Source organism: Pleurodeles waltl, chromosome 3_1 (genome assembly GCF_031143425.1).
Source record: "Pleurodeles waltl isolate 20211129_DDA chromosome 3_1, aPleWal1.hap1.20221129, whole genome shotgun sequence".
NCBI lineage: Eukaryota > Metazoa > Chordata > Amphibia > Caudata > Salamandridae > Pleurodeles > Pleurodeles waltl.
Window position 1 is genome coordinate 636,589,511 of NC_090440.1, and position 24,606 is coordinate 636,614,116.

The following is a 24,606-nucleotide window of genomic DNA, read 5'->3' on the forward strand; positions in this document are numbered from 1 at the left end:
CCTCCATCTTTCGTATATGTGTCTTTTTCTCGCAGTAAATGCTTGAGGCAGAAAAATAGGCAGAGGCCCTAAAAAAAAAGTGCTGGTGCTCCGCACTGGAAACATCAAGCACAAATTAAGCACTGCCATGGGGCATATTTAAGAGCCCCTAGTGCCATTCTAATGGCATAATATTGTCATTTTTTACACTAATGTGGCATTAGAATGCCAAAAACGTTGCGCCATATTTACAAAGAGGGGCACTGCATGCATCACGCTACTTTGTAACCCTTTACGCTATATTATGCCTGCACCAGGCATAATGTATGGAAAGGGGTGATCCCCCATTATGGGGGGGCAAAAACATTACGCAAAGAAATCTGTCAGATTTCTTTGCGTAATTTTTTTCCCGGCACCTTTAACACCTGCGCAGAGCAGGCATTAAAAGGAGGCTTCCATTGGTTATAATGGGCCTCTGGGTGCTTTGAAAGATTAGAGTCAACATTTTTTACGCTAATCCTGCAAAGCGCCGGACTAGCGTAAAAACTTCTGACGCTAGTCCCCTACTACTGCCATGGTGTACCATATTTTAAATATGACGTACACATGGTGGAGGTAAGGGGCGCTAAGAGGTGCAAGAAAATTGGTGCTGCACTGTATGCAGTGTCACTTTTCTTAAATATAACCCATAGGTTTGTTTTTTGCAGCATGCATATTAACCCTCTGTGCTACTTTATGTTGAGTCAAAGCTGACACTAGGCAAAACTCCGATATCTCTCTTTAGCAGGAACATTAATCACAAGAGGTATCTTGACATTTTAATTGTTTCTTGAAGGCTAAACGCACAAAGAACTTTTCCGCAGATGCTTTTAAATGGCAAGTTTCATAAGTAATTGCTAAACACAGCACCCCCCTGAGGTCAGCGCCCAGTGCAGTCGCACCACTCGCACCGCCCACAAGCCGTCCCTGCCAGAAAAGTCAGAACACAAATTCAACTGGCATTGCTACTCAATTTGTTTGATAATAGCCCGATCACTTACTTTCTCTATGTCTCTCACTGGCTACATATACAACAGTATAACCTTCTTAAGTGTTTGCTGAAATTAACTCTTCTTGCTGCATATATAAAAAGGTGTTCAAAACCTTTGATATTTTTGAGTTTGTTTATTGCAATTCCATTAATATGTCCCCTTGATGATTAAACAGACTCCAATAATACCCGGCATTAAGCCCAACAGTAGATAATTGTGGTGACACTCGCAAATCCCATTTCATGAAATCATCTGCATGGTTAGTTAACTCAAAATAGGTAAAACCCTATTTGACACAAACACTTTACTTTTGCAATGTTGTCTTTAAATCCAAGCACTCATGCCAGCAATGTTGTCGTAAGTTCCATCTCTTTGCTATTTGCTCATTTGTTGCAACATGGTGATTGTGTTTTCTTATTTTATTGTCTTTCTGTCGCTCCAAAGCCAGTTCCCATACACCCTCACCTCCATTACTTCTTGAGAAAATTGTCATTAGATTTCTTGTGACACACTAAAGCAATAAGTTGTCCACTGGGCTATATTAACAACTGCAAGTCAAATAGTCGGTATTAGCAAGGTCTGTCCAACAGTACTGGTATTAGCCCACATCATTTTGCAGATGAGAAAACACATTAAGTGATGCAGCAGTTCATTGTGGCAAACACAAACATGGCCTCATTTACAATATGGGAGGAGGCACGTCATCCGTCGTGATGGCAGAGCTTATTACATCTGCCATCCTAGTCAGTCTAACGCCCACCAAAGTTTGAAATCTCCACCCAACCTGAAGAGATATCTGTATCTTCATAGGATTTTCCACTAAAGTGGCTCCTCTGAAATCACTGCAAGCTTGATGAGTGTCTGCTATCTTTCAGGCAGCCATTCAGCAAAATGTATTTTTTTTTTTAAACTCCCAAAGTGTAAGTTTATTTTTGAAAAACAAAAAATATAATGACCGTGACACATTCGGAGTTTCTTCCCATTGTGAGTGGTTCAACCCTGGCGGTCCTGCACTATAAAAAAAGAATATTAGATTGTCCACTTTAAATAGGGTAGGTGGTCTGATGCACCTACAAAGATGGCCACTCCGTTGGGCTGTCAGGCAGTGTATGGTTTCTATGAGCAAAAGCAGCGTCCCTGCCAAAAATATGGTGGTCTGCCTGTTAGAAATGGGGTTTCTGGTTGGCTAGTGTATGCACCTAAGCCAGGCAGCACCCACCCACTCCAGTCAGGGTGAGGGAGTTACAAACCCAAAACAACCCTTGCTCACCCCCTTGGTAGCTTGGCACGAGCAGAATGTGGAAAGCATTTGCACAACACATGACGCACTATCCAAACCTCAAAGGAAACACGGCACCAAGTTATATAAAAGTAAACTGTATTGTACACAACATAACAAGACCAAACACAACATGTCAGTAATACCCTGATGCCCAAGCAGTTGTCAGAACATTGCACAGTACTATTACTCTGCAGAAATCAGCAGTAGTCACAAATAACACGTATAACACACAGGTTTCTCATTATTCAGCAACATAAGCAGTAGTCAGGTAAACATTACTACAGTGATGCACTTGTCATGCACTTGTCACAAGATCCTCATAACTGCCCATACCTGGAAAATTAGTAAACACATGGCAAGTCATAAACACAGATTAGCATTTATGCCCATAACAGGAACATTAGCAAGCATATGGCACATCATAAAAGGAAACAGGTTGCCATAACATTTCCAGCATGACCATAAAATGAACACAAGGCTCAGGAAACACCACATGAAGAATGCCCCCAAAACAAACACGGGCTATTGCAATAGTACCTGTCTTTTTATTTCTAGGCACCTCAAGTGCCACAATGAAAATGGGGGCCCCCGGTGCTCCTTGGCACCAAAACAGGGGCCATTTTATAGTTGGGGCAGGGGGTGGCAGGCACCCCCTCTGCTTTTATACAGAGGTCCCTCCTGGGGCTTCTCGATCCTCCTCAGAGAACAGAAAAGGGCCCGGTGGGGCGGGGAGCCTCGGATCAGGCTTCCATTCCCACCTGTCTCTGAAAGACTGACTCACCTGCACTCGATCTGGTGCGCGAGTCAGCTGCAGCCTGCCTGGGCCACAGTGGTGATGCGACAACAGTGGGGGCCGGTTGGTGCCCCTGAGTGCTCCTCGGAGCGTGCTTTACCCAGGGGGCACCGCTAGGAGTGCACTTGCTCAAACTTCAATCCTTTTGCACAAAAGCACACCGCGCACTTCAGACGCGCTCAGCAAAGGTGTGGACCCAGGTCACGGCGATGAATTATTCGCAGTGAAGCGCTCTCAAGGTGCTAGGGGGCAACAAATAAAGCGCTCTCAAGGCATTAGGGGCCAACAAAAGGAAAAAGCGCTCTCAAGGTGCTCTACATGTAAAATGAAGTGCTCCTCATACGCTTTAAGCAGACAGTGGCAGGGGGCACAGCACCCAGCCCTGGGGGACACAAGGATGGAGCACAGGGCGGCAGGGCCCAGCAGCAGGCCTGGACAAAGGGGGTGCAGACAGTGGCAGTTCCTCCAAATGACACATCAGGTCACAGGTCAGCACTGCAGCAGCAGTACAAGGCAGTTCATTATGATTCGCCCAGCAGCATTTTGTGTCCAGTTCCAAGTATGTTTCAGTGTCAAGTGTGCCTCCTCTACATGGGAAAAAACCCCTATAATTATACTCAGTTTTGCACAACACTAACAAAGAGGGGGAGAGGAGGTTCTAACTGGCTCCTGGAGTGTTCCCTCTCTCCTCCAGCACAGGCTCCAGACATCAGTTGGGTTCATAGGAACCCTTTGTGTGAGGCCAGCACACAGCCTTTACAAATGCAATTGTGCCCTGCCTCCCCTGCTCTCAACCCAGGAAGACCAATCAATATGTAGGTGCACCTCTGTGACACCTCCACCCTCCCTGTGTACAGGCTGTGTGAAAAGTATGCCCAACTGTCACTCTGCCCAGACGTGGATTGGAGTCAAGCTGCAAAACACCAGAGTCATAAGCACAGAGAAATTCTCACTTTCTAGAAGTGGCATTTCTGTAATGTTAATAACAATTCCACCTACACCAGTAAGCAGACTTTCTCACTACCTTTACAACTATATCAAACATGCCTACGCTACCTCTCATAAATCATATGATACCCCCTAGACATAAGGAGGGCATTTCCAATGCATTCCCATGAGATGGCAGCAGTCACAGCAGTGAGAAACCAAATAGGCTGTTGTCACCACCAGGACAGGCCACGCAACCAGGCAGATGTCCTGCCTTCTACATACATAGCACCCTGCCCTTGGGGCTATCTAGGGCATACCTTAGGCGTGACTTCCATGTAGTAAAAGGGGAGTTCTGGGCCTGGCAATTAAATGTAGATGCCAGGTCCCTGCGGCAGTAAACTGTGCACACAGGCCCTGCGCTAGCAGGCCTGAGACAGGTGTGAAAGGCTACTTCTGTGGGTGGTGCAAGCAGTGCTGCATGCCCACTAGTAGCATTTAATTTACAGGCCCTGTGTATAGAGATACCACTGTACAAAGGACTTACAGCTAAATTAAATATGCCAATTAGGTGTAAGCCAATCATACCAACTTGAGAAGGGAGAGCACCTGCACTTTAGCACTGATCAGCAGTGATAACGTGCTCACAGCCCTAGAGCCAACAGCAAGAGGTCAGAAAAAATAGGAAGAAGCAGGCAAAAGGTTTGGGGTTGAACCCACAAAAGTGCCAGGTCCAACACTGCCCAACTTTGAAAAGAACAGGCAGACCATCATTTTAGCAGACAGGATACTCTGCAATAGTTAGCCAGAGTGCCCTGCTCGACAAACTCTAATTCAGACTGTCTTGTTATCCCTGCATATTTATGACCACCATCCTAAAATGTTTTTCATCATCATTCCAAAATGGCCGTGGATGTGCATGAGGTCACTGCACATGTATGAGTCACAAGTGGGAGCACCAGTGCAAATATGTGGTGGCGCAACCACTTGACTGACATTCATCTTTTAAAGGTGAGAGCTATTGGCTTTGCCAGGGCTTGTTCTTTTCTATGCTATCTCTGGTGTCAATCTCACAATCCTTGGTATTGTTTGAAAGGCAAGGAGGGGAAAACTTGAAAAAGAACTAGGATATCCTTAATATTCTTCCATTAGTAGAAACTTAATCATTTCTTCCTCAGACCAAACTGCACATACGAAATGGAAAGATCTTGAAGTTAGCTGATTTTTTAAATCAACTGCTTTAAGTATTACCACTGCCCAGAACACATACAATCACAGGTTTCCTGGTGGATAATTCAACACAGCCACAGCAAACTCTGGCTTCCGTGAGACTCAATTATCACACAGGTCACATTGGTGCACATATGCATTTGTAGGCTGACTAAAATCCCTGTGTCAGTACCCTAAATGGCATATATTTCCGGTGTTGCAGTATGGACTAAAGGTAACAGGATGATTTCCCAAAAATAAATGAAAGCACCTGTCTCATTCACTGGGCTCCTGTTCAACAGCTTCTCGCCTGCACAGATGACATGCAGAGTGTGCAGTTGAATTCATGTAAATCTGCTCCCTATTTGGATGGACCTTTTTGACAAACTGAGGCTTCATACGCCAAAGGTAGCAACATATCAAAAGCAGTGAAGCATATTTTCCCCCACAATAACGGAATAGAGGAATACATTTGCAATCATAACGGTTTATTACCTCATTTATAAAATTACAATCTGAATTAAATCAATTAATCAAAAATAGATAAGCACCTTAATGCAGCATATGTGAATATAATCTAGGCAAGCCAAAACATGTGAAGGCAAGTTATTTGAAGGCAGTATAGTATACAATTTCTAATTTGTAAGCAGCAGGTGTCAGCCAATAGAATATCTCAAATAGAACCAAATGAAGGTTCTGATCAGGAATCAAAGAGTGCTCGTTTGAGAAGCTACCTCTATGAGCAAAGTCCAAAGGACCAGAAGGTCTGAAGAGCAGGGGGAGGACTACTACTGAAGGTGTATAGAAGCAAGTCTAATTAGCTAAGGTCTATGCCACACATTTAAAACATGAATTAAATGTAAAAAATACAATCGCATGAGTTCTCACAGAGTAAGAACCAATCAAATCTTAAGATTTGCGATGAGCTCAGTCCAGCCCCTTTCACGTTAGTTGAGAAACAAACAGCTTCAATCCCACGTCCTTCTAAGATATCAGACAAATAGAGTGCGTCTTCTCCTCTGACTCCTTTCTTTCACAGGTGCAGAAAGCTAACATCAAGATCATTAAGTTGCAAGAAACGACCTTCATGCATAGTTTAATCAATACCATTTCAGACTAGTTGCAGATTTTGGAGCCTGGAATGTGAGAAAGATTATGCACAGCAAATAAAAATGCAAGGTCATTAAAAGAAGTCCGCCCCCGAGGTCTACTATGACCTTTGCTAAATTAATTTTAACATTAGTTACGTATAGCTAATCAAATGTATAAAATCGCTCATTATAGTCAAACCAGAAATGAAATAACACCTGTATATTGCAAGCAATGATTATACGTGTTATACATTAACATGTCATTAGATGTCAACGAAAAATAGAGACACTGTGTGATCACTAGCCATCTGTTTCATCTAAGGATGGAATGGCTCAACTGGTGATTTAAAGATTATGTTTATTTTCTAGGCAGTCAGTATGATCCTCTTCACTGTCTCCTATTGTCACTGATTCTAACAGTGTACAATGCACAAAGGCCATTATGTACTAATGCATTTTCCCAAAGACACAAAATGGCAGCAATGCAATCAGTTCTGTATGACTCGGAAGCCCTCTGCAAAACTCCTTGGGCCGGAAATCCACCACTCTGGTTTACCACCTGCTGGCCCAACTACGATTTTCCCTCGTAAACGAGCTGGCGGCAGTGATGCAGTGCGTCGGGGGCAAGAGCACCTGTCGTTCTTTTCACTTCCTGTAATTCAGGCAGTAAAAAACAATACGGGGTTGGCCATGGAGGCCCTTTCACTGCCCATGCCAAGTGCATGGGCAGTTCAGAGGCCCCCCAGGGACTCTCAGCACCCCGTCTCCACCAGCCTTTGTATGGCAGTGGAACCGCCATGCAAAAGCTGGCAGACAATCGGGTTTTAATCTAGCAGCGATACCCTGGCAGATTGAAACCGCCAGCACATCGGTTGGCCTAAAAGTGGCAGTGCTGGCATCCGACCATGGCACTTTCGCCACGGTCATATTGTGGAGGTCGGACCGCCATTTTGGCGGTGGTCTGACCGCCACAGCAAGTGTGTCGGTCTTCAGACCACCACACTTGTAATGAGGGCCTAAATCTGCATGTGACATCCATTCCTTGGCATAGTTTGTGGAGTTTGCCATAGAAATAAATAAAAAAAAATACAGAAAATGAATCACTGCTTAATGTTAGTTCTCTGGGTTCGGTTCAACCAAGCTGGCATTATGTTACAAAATAGTTCTAGTATGTGTTCTCTTGAGCAGTACATAAAATATTATTTTCAGTTCTTCCAATAAATGTCTGTTTTAGGTCAAATATTTGACATCCTTCTTCTCACAGTTTTTTCCTGATTTCTTGCCAGAACATTGTGATCAAACCTGACGGAAGTATGTTTGTGAACTCTATCTACACACAGCCACCAATGTCTGCAGGTGAGTTTGCTATAGTGCCTGGTGGATCTGGGTGGGAGACTGAAGGAAAAAAGAGGTCTGTGGTCTTTTCAAATTAAAATTCTGTTTAAGGGATGATTGGCCAAATAGTATGGTACAATACATAAACATTTGCTAGGGACCTACCTAAGACAGACATTCTGTCAGTAGAGAGCAAATATCAGACACACAAATTCGTATATGAGCTTAGTGAGACTCTAGCCTTATGTTTTACTTTGATAGCCCCTCACAGGTAAGAAAGTTTCGAATAACGAATGGTATGGAGATGATGAAACATATGGAGAGTGTGATATATTTTACTTCAGCAACGCAATTATTTACCATTTCAAATATCCTACATATGGAGTAGTTTTTCAAGACTTCTGAAAATAATTTTTCAAAATTGTGAATAGTTTAGAAGAAATTTGGTGAATCCATTATTTATTTCTGTTATGCTCCTAGAGCCAGTAAGTGGTCTTTGTTTCTGCCAGCATGATTGGGAAAGTACTCTGGGTGGTTAATATGAGGCAATTGAAAACAAAGATGAAACTCTTGGGCTCTGAGTCATAAAAGTAAACATACACTTCTGTGTAAGTTTACTACTATTTTGATACTCACAGAGTACAAGATTACTTTAATGATAGTCATTTGATGACTGTAGAGCCTCCATGAGGTGAACTCTGCATATTAAAAGATAAGACCTGGCTGCCTTTTTATGTGCGGAGTCTTCTCCATGAGTTCAGAGTCTCCCCAGTCCTAAAAGTACAATTAGTAAAATTTAAATCGTAGTTTATAAACACAAAAAAAAATGCAAACCTGTAAGTTTACCTTTTGTAATCATTCCCTTGATGCCTATATTACATCAAACTTTATCACTCAACCTATTAGCATTTTTTCCACAAAGGGCCAATTGTACAAAACATTTTTCCAGTAGCGTTGCCCCGATTCACAGAATTGGGCTGTTTTCATCCAGAAAAATGCTTTATCAACTGTACAAAATGCAAGATGCGATTCAATAGCTTGTTACCCAATCGAAATTTGCATTTGCAATTCAGTATTTGGAAGGGTTGTTTATAGACTTGGCATACTTGGTGTGGTCTCCCCTAAGTTTTTGTCTCTGCTTCCCAGGTTGTTGATGTTTGCTCCTATGTAAAATGTATGTGTTATTGGCTTATCTATGATTAGCATATTTGATTTACTAGTAAGTCCCTAGTACAGTGCACTAGAGGTGCCCAGGGCCTGTAATTCAAATGCTACTCGTGGGCCTGCAGCACTGGTTGTGCCACCCACATGAGTAGCCCTGTAAACATGGCTCAGACCTGCTGCTGCAGTGTCTGTGTGTGCAATTTTAAACTGCTAAATCGACTTGGCAAGTTTACCCACTTGCCAGGCTAAACCTTCCCTTTTTATACATGTAAGGCATCCCTAAGGTAGGCCATAGGCAGCCCCATCGGCAGGGTGCATTGTATGTTAAAGGTCGGACATTTACTGATGTGTGTCTTAACAGTTAAATACTGCTAAATTCAGTTGTCACTGTTGTAAAGCCTATCTCTCGCAAAGGTTAACATGGAGGCTGTCTTTAAATATGCAGCTTCCCTTTAAGAGCAGAAAGAAATATTGAGTTTGGGGTATCTGAACTCACAATTTAAAAATACATATTTTAGTGAAGTTGGTTTTTAGATTGTTAGTTTGAAAATGCCACTTTTAGAAAGTAGGAATTTTCTTGCTTGAACTATTCTGTGACTCTGCTTGTTTGTGGATTGCCTGTCTGGGTAAGTTTGATAGCTGGGCTGTTTGTCAATCCCCTCTAGACAGTGACACAAAGGGAGCTGGGGTGTAGCCTGCATATCCTAATGAGCCATCTGTGCTAGAGTGGAGGGAGGAGTGGTCACTTACACCTGAATGGGCTGTGCCTACCCTCTCACAATGCAGTCTCCACCCCCCTGGTATTGTGTCTGGGGCCTGGCCTGGGCAAGGCAGGATTTTTTGAACAACAGAGACTTTCCTTTGAAGCATGCCTACTTCAAAGGCAGAAAGGGGTATAAGCATTGGATACAAACCCCTGAAAATTAGATCACTTCTGCAACCAAGAGGAACATCTTCCAAGGAGAGGAGCTGAAGAGCTGAGGAGGAGTGCTGCCCCTGCCTGTGACTGTGCTATGTTAGGCTATCCTGAAGTTGCTGCTTCTGCCTGTGAAAGGGGACAAAAACTGGACTGTGTGGTATAATCCTGCTTGTGAAGATTCTCCAAGGGCTTGAACTGAGCTTGTGTCCTGTCTCAGGGTCATCAAAGACTTCCTCTGCCAGCACCTGGACTCTCTGCTGAGACTCCTGCCCTGCTAAGTGGTGCTCTATCCAGTCCCTGAGCCCTTCAAAGTGAAGTTGGCAGAACAAGAGCTGAAAATCCACACACAGCACGTTGTGCAGTGTCAATTTCGTCGCACCATCTGCAACGCAGCTGGTAAAAGACACGCTGATGGATTTGTGACTAAAATCTACGTTCCACCTGCATCGTGGCTGGGAGATAGATGCATTGCGGCTGGAGAAACGACGTGGAACACCCCTCACAGTGTGGTTTTCTAACACCGTGCAACTGGATTTTCCACACATCGTCCCTGGGCATCAAAGTCAACCCGACTCTGCGCGGATCTGAGGTGCCTGGTCCAGAAATCAACACATCCCTGTCTTATGAGGGAGAAAACCAAGGCATTGCCAACCCAACCAGAGAAGAAATGATGCACGGCCTCCCTTATGAGTAAGGAATTGATGCACCACTGCCATTTCTAACACACGCTTGACTGTGTTGATTTATTTTTGACGCTAACCAGGAACTTTGTGAAAAATTATTGTTTACATTGTTTTCTATGGAGTAAGACTCTTATTCTTTTGAAAATTCAAATCTTAACTTGTGTATGTTGGGTTTTTGTCGTTTTGAACTTGTTTGATTTAGATAAATATTGCCTATTTTTCTAAACTGGTGTGGTGTCCATTTAATAGTGTTTTCACTATATAACTGTGTGTGTTGTTAAAAATACTTTACACATTTCTTCTGAGTGAAGCCTGCCTGCTCATGCCAAGCTACCAAAGGGGAGAGTGAAGTTAACCAGTTGTGTTTCTCCTTTGCCCTGACTAGAGTGAGGGTACTTGCTTGGACAGGGTGTAACGCGACTGCCAACCAAAGACCCATTTCTAACAGTCGTGGTTTGGGCGCCCCTTCCAAATAACAAATTCATACTGTTTTGAGACTGACTTTCAGTCACAAAACAGTAATACCTTACTGTCATTATAAAACGGGTGGTAAACCTTTCGCAAATGAGAAGAGGTCCCCTTGGTATCCCTTCCCTTTTGGGAATGTTGAAAAAATATATTTTAAGTGCAAGCAGTGGTCCCACTAACTTTTTCTTTACTTACACTTCCCATTCTCGTTCAAGGAAAACGGGCTGCATTTTCTTAAAAAAAAAAAAAAAAAGATTTCTTTATTTAAAACCAATCACAGACATGGTGGTCTGCTGACCTTAGTAGGCTATCCCCTCTGTGATGGCTGCAATACCTAATGGGTTGCAAAATGCTACATACCTGTAAGGAAATGCCTCCTTGGCATGGTTACCCCCTGACTTTTTGCCTTTGCTGATGCCAAGTTATGATTTGAAAGTGTGCTGAGGCCTGCTAACCAGGCCCCAGCACCAGTGTTCTTTCCCTAAACCTGTACCTTTGTTTGCACAATTGGCACACCCTGGCATCCAGGTAAGTCCCTTGTAACTGGTACCCCTGGTGCCAAGGGCCCTGATGCCCGGGAAGGTCTCTAAGGGCTGCAGCATGTCATCTCTAAGGGCTGCAGTATGTCTTATGCCACCCTGGGGACCCTTACTCAGCACAGACACACTGCTTGCCAACTTGTGTGTGCTGGTGGGGAGAAAATGACAACTTCGACATGGCACTCCCCTCAGGGTGCCATGCCAACCTCACACTGCCCATGGTATAGATAAGTCACCCCTCTAGCATGCCTTACAGCCCTAAGGCAGGGTGCACTATACCATAGGTGAGGGCATAGGTACATGAGCACTATGCCCCTACAGTGTCTAAGCAAAACCTTAGACATTGTAAGTGCAGGGTAGCCATAAGAGTATATGGTCTGGGAGTCTGTCACACAGGAACTCCACAGCACCATATTGGCTACACTGAAAACTGTGAAGTTTGGTATCAACCTTCTCAACACAATAAATGCACACTGATGCCAGTGTACATTTTATTGTGAAATACACCCCAGAGGGCATCTTAGAGATGCCCCCTGAAAACATACCCGACTTCCAGTGTGGGCTGACTAGTTTTACCAGCCTGCCACACACCAGACATGTTGCTGGCCACATGGGGAGAGTGCCTTTGTCACTCTGTGGCTAGTAACAAAGCCTGTACTGGGTGGAGGTGCTTCCCACCTCCCCCTGCAGGAACTGTAACACCTGGCGGTGAGCCTCAAAGGCTCACCCCCTTTGTTACATCGCCACAGGGCATTCCAGCTAGTTGAGATGCCCGCCCCCTCTGGCAACGGCCCCACTTTTGGCGGCAAGGCCAGAGGAGATAATGAGAAAGCATTGCAGATGGAGGATTCCCCCAATAGGATTAGAGGTGTGCACCCCCTCCCCTCAGGGAGGAGGCACAAAGAGGGTGTAGCCACCCTCAGGGCTAGTAGCCATTGGCTACTAACCCCCCCAGACCTAAACACACCCCTAAATTGAGTATTTAGTGCCCCCCGGAACCTAAGAAGACAGATTCCTGCAACCTAAGATGAAGAAGGACTGCTGAACTAAAGCCCTGCCGAGAAGACGGAGACACCAACTGCTTTGGCCCCAGCCCTACCGGCCTGTCTCCCCACTTCCAGAGAAACTGCAACAGCGACGCGCTCCCCAGGGTCCAGCGACCTCTGAAGCCTCAGAGGACTACCCTGCATCTAACAGGACCAAGAACTCCAGAGGACAGCGGCCCTGTTCCAAAGAAACCAAAACTTGCAACAAAGAAACAACTTTAAAAGGACTCCACGTTTCCCGCCGGAAGCGTGAGACTTTCCACTCTGCATCCGACACCCCCGGCTCGACCTGCGAAGAAACAACACTACAGGGAGGACTCCCCGGTGACTGCAACCCTGTGAGTAGTCAGAGGTGACCCTCCTGAGTCTCTCCAGTGACGCCTGCAGAGGGAATCCAGAGGTTCCCCCTGACCGCGACTGCCTGCTTCCAAGACCCCGATGCCTGGTAAAGACACTGCAACCGCAGCCCCCAGGACCTGAAGGATCCGACCTCCAGTGCAGAAGCGAACCCCAGGTGGCCCTCTCCCTTGCCCAGGTTGTGGCTACCCCGAGGAGCCCCCCTTGCCTGCCTGCTTCGCTGAAGAGACCCCTGGGTCTCCCATTGAAACCTATTGCAAACCGGACGTTTGTTTGCACTCTGCACCCGGCCACCCCTGTGCCGCTGAGGGTGTACTTTTTGTGCTGACTTGTGTCGCCCCCGGTGCCCTACAAAACCCCCCTGGTGTGCCCTCCGAAGTCACGGGTACTTACCTGCTGGCACACTGGAACCGGGGCATCCCCTTCTCCATTGAAGCCTATGCGTTTTGGGCACCACTTTGACCTCTGCACCTGACCAGCACTGAGCTGCTGGTGTGGTAACTTTGGGGTTGCCCTGAACCCCCAACAGTGGGCTACCTTGGACCCAACTTTAAACCCTGTAGGTGGTTTACTTACCTGCAAAACTAACAAATACTTACCTCCCCCATGAACTGTTGAAATTTTCACAGTGTGTAGTTATAAAATAGCTAATTGCCATTTTTGACAAAATTTTACATGCTATTTTGCTGATTCAAAGTTTCTATGATACCTAAGTGAAGTACCTTTCATTTGAAGTATTGATTGTAAATCTTGAACCTGTGGTTCTTAAAATAAACTAAGAAAATATATTTTTCTATATAAAAACCTATTGGCTTGGAATTGTCTTTGAGTGTGTGATCCTCATTTATTGCCTGTGTGTGTACAACAAATGCTTAACACTACCCTCTGATAAGCCTACTGCTCGACCACACTACCACAAAATAGAGCATTAGAATTATCTCTTTTTGCCTCTATCTTACCTCTAAGGGGAACCCTTCGACTCTGTGCATGCTATTTCTTACTTTGAAATAGTGCATACAGATCCAACCTCCTACAATACCTCATTAATATTCCTGTGGTGGGTCGCTTTGCAACCAAGTAGGAATTATTCATTGTTGCAGTTATTGTTGTTGAAGTTGTAAGTTTTCTTACATATGTAATTGTAAATTCCTAATTGAGATCCAATAAGAATAGCAATCTGGAAATTGCAATATCCCTTTTTTTTGTACAAGCAGCCCTCAACTCTGTAAGTGTGGCTCAAGTTTGCATCCTGGTCTATATTACTCCTTTTTGTCATAATTTTAATGTCTGAAAAATCGGAAATTTTAAACTCCAAAATGAACTTGAACTTGACTTGAATGAAAAGTAGCCCTCACTATAATAAACATCACATTTCCAACACAGGGTCATTATAAGAATCCAGTAGGCCTAGGTAAAAAATGTTGCAGGAATCCAGCCTGGATATGTTGCATGAAGGCACCACTTGTGCATGTAGTTGTCTAGGCAAAAAATAGGAATTTTTTCAAGAGCTTCAAGAAATAGGAGCCAAAAGATTAAATCAAGTGACTTTGGACTGAACGATAAATACCATTTTCAACTAAAACACCCTTTTAACATTGGTTGCAAGGGTCGTGGCCACGGCATCAAGATGGCGGTCGCACTCTAAGAGTGCTCCGGACCCCTCCGTCATCCGCCCTGCTTGGCCTGGCCATCCTGGGGCTCTTTCTGGATCCACCCGGCTCCCCGCTTGTGGGGGGAGTGGCTGGAGTGGGCGGAGGTCCGGATTTCCAAGAAAACACGGTCCGGGAGTGTGCCCGGCAGCTCGGCGTCGGCATCCAGGCCTACTGGGGAGGCCCGCAGATTGGGGGCGTTCCCGCCGGAGGCGCGGTGGCCTCCTGTGCAGCAAAGGCTTTTCCAAGCGGCGCCCCACGGGGGAGGAGTGTGGCGGGACCGGACTGCTGCCCTTCGTCTTACCCCGGCTAGGATAGGCAGCAAGGAGATCCCGCCGGGCCGCATGCAGATGCCTGTGCCATGGCCGGGGTGGAGGAGGTCGGCTGGAGGCAGAGCGGGGGTCCGTGCCGCATGGCACGGTCGGGCCCCTAAGCCTGCTGCACTGGGTGCAGAGAGGGGGCAGCCTCCTGAGGCAGTAAGGAGATCATCAAACGGCGCTCCTCAGAGGAGGAGGGCGCCGAAGATCCGGACTGCTGCTGTGTGTCCTCCTTTCGGCTGCGAGGGGCAGCGGAGGACTTGAGGGGTGCCCTGCTCCCCCCTCGGGCCATGGGTGAGAGCAGGTGCCTGGGTTGAGGCATGATAGTCGGCCGCAGGGTAGGGGCCTGTGCAGTGAGGTGCAGTCGGGCCCCTGAACTAACAGAGACTGGTGCCTGGCCGAGCCTTGGGTGCTCCTGCACCAGTTCTGGACGGGTGTTCTGCCCGAACTGGTGCCAGGGCAGTAGCCCCCTGGGAGCAAGACCAGACTGAGGAATGGGCATGGCGGCGACACAGTCAGGTGTGGGCATGTGGATTGTGTGGCAGATGGGGGGGCCCGTGGGCCCTCCTGGCTGAGGCAGCCTGGAGACTACGGCGACCTGAGAGCAGTGGTGCGAGACGAAGAGGTGAGGTGGGCGAGACAACCGGCGTCGTGAAGAGAGGAGTGCAGCATTCAGAGGGGGACAAGACGGGGACCCACCCCTGCGGGGCTGGTGCTGGGCCGGGTGGGAGTTACGTGTGCCACCGCCACTTGGACTGACCCAGATAGGCCCCCGTCCCCTCAGAGTGGTGGCCGCCCTTGGCCTGGCTGGTTGTCTTCCGGGAGGGGGTCAGAAGGGCCGAGAGTGACTCTGTAGCAGCCCTCCGGCATACCAGTGGGGGCCCCTGGAGGGAGTCCCTGTCATGCCGATACTACTTGACCGAAGACAGTGATGGGGAAAGACAAAGATAGGAAGCAGCCACTGGTGTCACAGCAGTGCATTGATCACTTTGCCAAACAGACGTCCCCTCGGGGGGGGCAATCAGGCCCCTGAGGCCGCAGCAGCTGATGGGGTGCACACAGTCCTTCAGGCCATCCAATCCTCGCAGCTGACTGTAGAGACTAAAGTTGGAGAGGTGCAGGAGAACGTGGGCCTACTGTGACAGGATCTGCGTACCGCAGTGGGTCATATCAAGGAGGTGGAATTCCCGGAGGAAGCGGAGGCGGGACATGCCATTGATTTCTTGGAACGTTGGATTAAGTCATGGGTCCCTGACCAGTGACTCTCTCCCTGGTTCGCCATTAAACGCGTGCATAGGGCTCTGGTGCCCCGGTCCCTGCCGGGCAGTTCCTGGAGACGGATGATTGCGTGGTTCCTCAACTTCAAAGACCGAGACATCATCCTTCGGGAGGCAAAGGTGCACCCGGACCTCCGCTGGGACGATCATAGGATCCTCATCTTCCCCAACTACACCCGCAAGGTGCAGGCCAGGCGACGATCGTACGAAGAGATCAAGCAGAAGCTCCGGGCGATGCAGTTGACTTACATGCTTCTCTTCCCTGCTTGCCTCAAGGTTCTCCATGATGGAAAGTCCTTCTTCTTTGATTCTCCGGAGGTGGCTTGGGATTGACTTATGGAGGAGCATCAGACAACCCGGAGGGGCTCTCCCCGGCTGGGGGGTGAGAGACGGGCGCCCGCTCCCGGCGGTTCCCTGGGGGGTTCGAGGGGGCGCAGGAGGACCCGCTCCCCCAGGAGGAGGCGGAGTGGCCTGCGCTGCGGGTCGGCAGAGGATGGCCAAGTGGGCCCAAGTCAGCCCGTGGACGGGACCACGCTGGGGGGCTCTTGCGGTGGGAGTCTAGTATCAACCCCGGAGGAGGAGGCCTTAGCCAGACCCCCCGGCTTTCTTGTGGCTGACCTCTCTGAGTCTTGTGTTAAAAGGGAGAGCATGGATGTCAACGTCCCCCCAGCACTGGGCAAGGGGCGGCTGAGGGCAGCATTGCAAAACTCCGTCTTGAAGGAGGGGTCCACCACTCCACGCTCACTGTTGACACTCTGTATTTACAGTTCGACAGATGCTTCTGGGTTGGAAGTATGGGGAGGGGGGCAGTTGGGGTTGTGGAGGGATTGTTCATACACTGTTGGACTTGTGTTATGTTTTTCTGTTCTTGACTAGTTGGTCAAAATGGGAGGCTTGGGTGGGCGCACTCCATGGGAAGCAACTACATTTGTCCTTATGCTTGAGCAAGCTAAGTGGGTCCTCTCCTGGAACATTAACGGACTCTTGGACAAAATTAAGCGATTTGCGGTCTTCTCCACTATCCGACGGTTTGCCCCGTCCGTAGTCCTGCTCCAGGAAACCCACCTGTTGGGTACTAGGTGCCCTATGCTCATGAGGGGGGGTATGACAGAGTCTATCACGCTGGGTTCTCTAGGGGCTCGAAAGGTGTGGCGGTGTTGCTGCATCGTTCCTTGCCACTAGTGGTAGCTGACTCCCGGTTGGACCAGCAGGGGTGGTACATTGTGGTGTCTGGCTTGCTTGGGGGATACCCGGTCAATATTCCTAGTGTTGATGCCCCTCTAGGGGCTCAAGAGCAGTTCTTGATGTCCCTTAGGGAGGTGGTGGCGGGACTTCCCCCAGGACTGGCCTTACTAAGAGGGGACTTTAACTCTGTCCTGGATCCTGAGGTTGACATCACTGGGTCCCCGTCCTCAGGCTGAAGGGTGGGGCCATCTGAACTGTGCAGATGGATGGAGGGTCTGGGTCTCTGTGATGTGTAGCAGGTTTGGCATCCTAATCTGCGGCAATACACCCATACATTGGCGGAGCACCACACCCACACACAAATTGATCTCTTTCTTGTGCCGGCTTTCGATGTGTCTGAGTCTTGGGAGTGGAGGTCCTTCCTCGTGGGATCTGGGACCATGCACTGTTCCTTCTTTGTTTGGACAGGGTGAGCGCGGTCCGATGACCGATATGGCGGCTCATCGCCTGGTAGCTGCAGGACAGCGAGTACGCCCAGGCCCTCAGAGATCGGCTCTCCGAGCTTTTCACTTTTAACCTGGCATCCGTGGCATCGCCGGGCATCATTTGGGAGGCCTGTAAGGCCACTGTCAGGGGTCACGCCAGGCAGCTCCTCCGGGCACGGGAGCACGCAATCAAAAAGTATCTATGCTTAAGGCGAGGGCGGTGCACCTAGAGGGCCGAGTCGCAGGGTGGCGGGTGCAGTGGTCACGCGGCAGTTGGCCTTGGTCTGAGAGGAGATTAAGCATATAACACCTGAGTCTGCAAAACACATGTGGTGAGCCTCCACGGCCTGTGGATACGTGTGGGGGACAAAAATGGCAAGCGTCTGCACTGGCTTGCCACTAGACCAATGGCGGACAGGGTGGTCCCAGAGATCGTTGACGACTCAGGTGCTATCTCTCGATTGCGCAGAGTTTTGCTGCCTATTATCGGAACCTCAATGAGAAGCGGCCTAGGCCTCCGGTCGAGGCCCTGTTGTTGACAGAGGTGACTCTCCCCAGAGTTTCTAAGGTGGAAAGGCGCGACCTTGATGAGCCTTTCAGCCTCGAGGAGGTCGAGGCGGCAATATCGGAGTTGGCGATGGGCCTGACGGTTTCCCGGCTGAATTTTAAGCGAAGTTTCGGGACACCTTGGCCCCTCACCTCCTAGCCATGTATAAGGAGGCTGAAAAGACAGGGGGTTTCCCCCCAGGTTTGGATCAAGCCACTATAGGGGTGATCCCAAAGACTTGACCCCCGCAGATCTTTTCTACGGTATTGGCCCTGAGATTGAAGAAGGTGCTGCCCTCGTTGGTCCACCCTGACCAATGCGGTTTTATGCCTGCTAGAAGTACCTAGCACTGTATTAGGCGGTTGCACGTGGCTCTGGCCCACCTGGCCCTCTTAACCTCCCCCCTGACGCTTCTGCTATTGGACTTTGAAAAGACATTCGATACAGCGAGTCCTCGTGAAGGCCGGGCTCAGGCCACGGTTCTGTGCATTGGTGGGACTCCTTTACTCTAATCCATCGGCCCGGGGGCAGGTCAACGGGGCGGTCTCAGAACAGTTTCCCATCCGCAGGGGAACCTGCCAGAGATGCCCCCTCTCCCCGCTCCCGTTCTCCTTGGCGATGAAGCTAATTCAGGAGGATCCTCTGGTCGAGGGATGGTCGTGGCCTCCTGTTCCTGGCCAACCCAGCCAGCAGTGGACCCAGGGTGCTGCAGTTGCTGGGACTGTTCGCGGAGGGGTTGGGTCTAATAGTTAACCCTAGTAAATTTTTATTGATTCCGCTTAGTCATTCCAGATACTGCTGCAAATGGCAGCACACCATTTCTGTCCAGCGCAATAGCTTCCGGTACCTGGGAATTCAAATAGCGCTGTTGATGGAGCTTGCATGGTCTCTTAATGTCAAGCCCCTTACCAAGCGGGTTAAGAATGACCTCCTGAGATCGAAGTCTCTTCCGCTCAATATCCCCTGGCACTTCGGGTCTGTCAAGATGACGTATATGAGGGTGGTCTGGGGATGTCTAATCTTTACTTTTATCACCTGGCGATGCATCTCCAGGTGATTAACGACTGGCTAGGGGGGGTTAGTCAGACCCCGCCTGGCAACAGGAGCTTCTGACAATAGGCTTCCCCAGTTTGTTAGGGATGCTATACGCCGACCCTGTGCTGCATAGGATTCCTGAGGTGACAAGGGGGGTGCTCATGGGGTGGAAGGCAGCGCAGCGAGTGTCGGGTGGTGGCATCGTCTCACCCAATAGACTCCACTGTGGCAGGGTTCATGGCTGAAGGAGGTCTCAACGCTTCAGGGGTTTCATAAATGGGATCTCATTCGGATATCGTCGCTTGGTGACGTCTGTGCGGGTACCCATATGTGGTCCTTCCAGGAACTCCACAGAACTTCTCACTTAATAAGACTCAGTTTCATAAGTATCTACAACTCCGTCATGCCCTTCAGGTGCACATTCAAGCAGGAATGGTTCTCACAGAGTTCAGCCAAATGGAGACCAAGACGCTAATGGGACACCTGGGCAAAGGGGGAGTATCACGTATATACTGCATGTTGACTACTAACGCGTCACATCCACTTGATAAGCTTCGTAAACGATGGGAGCTATGGGTAGGTCCGATGGAAGACGAGGACTGGAGGGACGCCTTAATGGCCCCAAGACTGTTGGCCATGATCTCCCGTCTCAGAATGGTGCAGACTTATTTTCTCCACACTGCCTATCTCTCCCCCAAAAGGCTGCACAGGGCGGGACTTTGGTCGCAGGCTGAGTGTCCCCCGTGCGCGGGACCAACGGTTGACTTTTTTCATATGGTGTGGACATGTCCTTATATTGCTACTTACTGGTGCGCAGTGTTAGCAGAGGTGTCCAGAGTCTTATAGGTGGAGATCGAGTCCGCCTCTTTGCCAATCTTATTGGGGGTTCTTGAGGGGGTGGGATCCAGTAGGGTGGATCGAGCTTTCGTGGGGATGGCCTGTTTGGTGGCCAAAAGGGATATTGCATCGAGCTGGAGAGCAGAGTCAGCTCCTGCGCTGGCGAAGTGGCACCGGGGGGTTGACTGGTGCGCCTCCCAGGAAACATTTGTCTATGAAGTAAGGGGCTGCCCCGCCAAGTATGAAAAAGTGTGGGGAGATGGATGGGATCCTGGGAGGACGGTGCTGGGCGTGACCCCTTGGTATGAGAATGGGGGTGCGCACGAAGAACTTCATGGTGGTTATCGGTTCTTCGACCATGATATATCTGTGTAATGCTCAATTTGTGGAGAACAATTGTGACCGGTTGTGTTGTGTTTTTTCCTTGTTCTTCAACAAAATCAATAAAGCTGTTTTAAAAAAAATCATTGGTTGCATTTGGAGAAAGGCTGCCAGAACACTACAGCCAGAGGGAGAGATGTAAATGATCTAAGTGGATTCCAAATAGCAGAATCTCTGAATTGTTTTTATTAAGCTTGAGATAGTTACCCATTACCCAGCTGTGAAGATTTTAAAGACAGATTGCAAAAGAGCCAGTATAGGAAGGAGCAAAGGAGTCAACATTGCTCTATGTACATACAAGCAACAAATGCACAGGGATTTGATGGCAGATGTAACAAAAAAAAAAGCATAGAGAATATAGAATATAAAAGAGCCCTGGGGGACCCACACAAGATGGTTACTGCAGGGACACAAAATGAACAAGGGAAACTGATTGGGTCAGGTTTATTAGGAAAGAGGAGAATTAATCTGCCCCCGAGCCATTGATACCAGACAAATGAAGCCATGCTAAATATTAGAATACTCAGCTGTTTCAAAGACTGAATTGCTGTATGCTTAACCACGCCCATGAGGATTACACAAAACCACAAGAGTGTGCTGTTCCTTGACAGAGAAGAGAGGGGTGAGGCTGTCAGTAGGAAAGAGCTTATCAACTAGATTGGGGGGATCTAATTGATCAGAAGCAATAGCCCTTGCACACTGGACACTGCATTTAAACCATTGTTCAACACATCGACAATTACCCAATCATCCTTCTCATCTTCTTCTACACCATGTCTGGGCAACCTCCATAAACAATCTGCATTTATATTGCTTGCCCCTGGTACTTACTTTACTTTGAAAATGAACCTTGCCCTCTATATATCCGTTTTGCAATGCATGGGGGCACCTTCCCAGCTACTTTAGTAGTAAATACATCCATGGCTTGTGATCCTTTCCTAATTCGAATTATGTGCCTCACACACAGTTTCTAAAATGTTGGATACCCCAACAAAAGGTAAATGCCTCATTTTCAATGGTGGAGTAGCTCATTTCAGCCCTCTTTAAATTTCTTGATGCAAACGCACGCACTCTTTTACATGCTCCACCAGATTGCATCAAAACAACACCCAACCCATGCATGCCACCTCTAAGATACATTTTTTTTTATTTACAAGAAGGCTTGTTCACACCACACTTTTGCCCCTTTTTCATCAAGACCCTCAAAGTTTGCCCCTTGTCAAAAAAATGATATACAAATTTGGCTTAATATTCTGCCAGTGCCAGGAAGAATCTTAACTGACCTTTATCCTCTGGACAAGGAGACTTTTCCATTGCTTCCATTAATTTACCCTTAAGTGCTATACCCTCATTCACGATAGTATGACCTAAATTCTCAACCTCAGAAAGTGCAAACCTGCACTTATCCAATCAACTGTGAGGCCTGCCACCTCCAGGATGCTGAATACCCTTTTTAACAGTACATCATGCTCCACCTTGCATGCCACCACATCAATGTTATCCTGCAAAAAACTCTTATTATCTAAACCACCTAAAAACCTCTGCATGACCCATTGAGATTTTGCAAATCCAAGAGTCATCCACACAAAACAATAAAGTAATAAAGGATGTCAAATGGCTAGGGACAGCAAAGTTTGATGATGTATGCTTGATAGGTCAAGAGTGGAATACTAATGCCCTCTACTGATCTCAGCTAATAACTCACCAATATTTGGTATGGTATGCCGATCCACACCCATATTGTTATTTCATTCTCTGAAATCCACACACATTCTGATTTTTCCATTGGGCTTGCAAGCAATTACAACCAGACACAACCATTCTGATGCTTCAATGTGCTAAGTAATGGCATTCTCCAAAAACCTGTTTAGCTCCTCTTTCAAAGCATTCCTCAACACAATGGGCACACTGCTCACATTATGCATCACAGCATTTGCTCTATCCTTCAAAATTATCTAATGAACAAACTTTTTCAAACTCACCAGTTTTTCTCCAAATAACACCGGAAATTCCTTACCCCATCTCCCCACTTTGGTCTGATTTAACACTAGCATGTGCTAATCTTTATTTGTGTCCAAAACTATTCCCAACACATGTTGCTCATGCCATACCACCAAAATCTTTCCTTTCTCCACTACAAATACCCTGCTCAGTGCCTCCCTTCCTTTGATACTTATCAACATTTGGAAATACACAAATGCAGGTAGTTTTGCTTCACCATACCCCACTAACTCCACACTCATACTTAGCAATTCTTTTTGACCCACACAAAGTTTCATTATCGATCCGGGAATATGGCAAACATGAATCAGCCCACATATTTACCTCAACCCCAACACATCCATCCTGACTACACAGTTGGGTGCAAGATATGGTCCATTCATATTGTTTACTTTGTATACTTTCTCCTTTTTTCAAATTCTCACAAAATACTAACAACTTGTACCTCCTCATCAGACATGCATTCATCTTGATCTGCATCACCATTACCCATTCCCTGATGCAACATGTTAACACTGCACCTGGAATCAATTTTTCCTTGACTACACACTCTTGAAAAATGTCCCATTCTGTTACATTTGAAACACTTAGGCCCTCATTACAACCCTGGCGGTCAGTGGTAAAGCGGCGGTAAGACCGCCAACAGGCCGGCAGAAAAAAATGGAATCATGACCATGGCGGAAACCGCTAACATAGACAGCCACAGCGATACAAACAAACAGCATGGTGGTCACCGCCTACAGACAGGCGGAAGACAATGTACCGCCCACACTATTATGGCAGGCCAATCCACCACCTTTTCCGGGGCGGATTCAATGCGAACAAAAACACGGCGGAAACAGGACTTGGAAGGGAAAACACTCACCTCTACACACCCCACGAGGAACCAGGACGCCATGGAGCCTGAACTCCAAATACTCCCTGCGATAGTCTTCCTGCTCTGCTATCAGGAGCTCAACCAACGTCATCGATGACCACAGTGAGTACTGCACCTACAACACATGGGAGGGGGAGGGAAAAGAGAGTGACACACACACGCAACACGCAACACCCACACCCCCACCCCAACACCATACACACAAATACATGCTGCAACATTACATTTACACCCCCTAACCCCCCATGGAAGAACACAATGACAAAATGAAATGAGTGTAACCATTGTAATCTCGAAAAATCCATTAGGCAAAAATATATCTACAGATTAAACAATTATGTACAGCAAGAATTCAAGTCCAGGTATTGCACCTATATAGTCCGTGGGCCACTGGGCCCAAAATGCATGGGTGAGGCCCACACTCGATACCCGATGGAAATGGAGAGAACACTGCAGGGGCATCAGAATTAAATAAAACAGGCACCTCAGGGGGAAGGGAAGGGGGGGCACCTCAGCCGGATTAGTGCATGACGTCAGCTCCACGAGGGGGCTCCATGCCCATTGATGTATCCTGGGGAGTGCAAAGCCACAGTCTCTCAAGTCTCTCCAGTGGGTGGTTTGCCCATTGCTTTATCCTGGGGAGTGCAAAGCCATAGTCTCTCAAGTCTCTCCAGTGGGTGGTTTGCCCACTGCTTTATCCTGGGGAGTGCAAAGCCACAGTCTCTCAAGTCTCTCCAGTGGGTGGGTTGCCCACTGCTTTATCCTGGGGAGTGCAAAGCAACAGTCTCTCAAGTGGATAACAGTCTCCACTAGTTCTGGAAGGGGCTTTGTGCCCAGAGTGCTTCATCCTGCCAAGGACTGAGGTACTAGATGTGACACTCCACTGACGGTGGGGCAACATGGAAGCTGCCCAGGCCCCTGGAACTGACCACCAGCCTCATACGTATGACCACTGGGGATGGCAGCCATGTCTGCGGTGGTGCCACTGGCTCAGGATGTTGCGTGCCCGATGGCGGTGCTGGCGGTGGGGTCACTAGCGGCGGTGCTTGTGGTGGTCATTGGGTCAGCGGTGCATGCGGCGGTCATTGGGCCTGCGGTGCTGGTTGCGGCCTCACTGACTGCGGTGCAGGTGGCTGGCCCACTGACTGCCTTGCTGGTGGCTGGCACACTGACTGTTATGCTGGCGGCAGTG

General features: G+C 47.9%; 1 protein-coding gene across 1 annotated transcript in view; it reads left to right on the forward strand.

Annotated features, from left to right (window-relative positions):
- Positions 1-24,606, forward strand: part of LOC138284406 (mucin-2-like) — a 1,072,535-nt gene that overhangs the window by 265,091 nt on the left and 782,838 nt on the right. Inside the window, exon 12 of the mRNA XM_069223143.1 lies at positions 7,599-7,668. Within this exon, the coding sequence (XP_069079244.1) occupies positions 7,599-7,668 (70 nt within the window). The remainder of the gene's footprint in view (positions 1-7,598; positions 7,669-24,606) is intronic.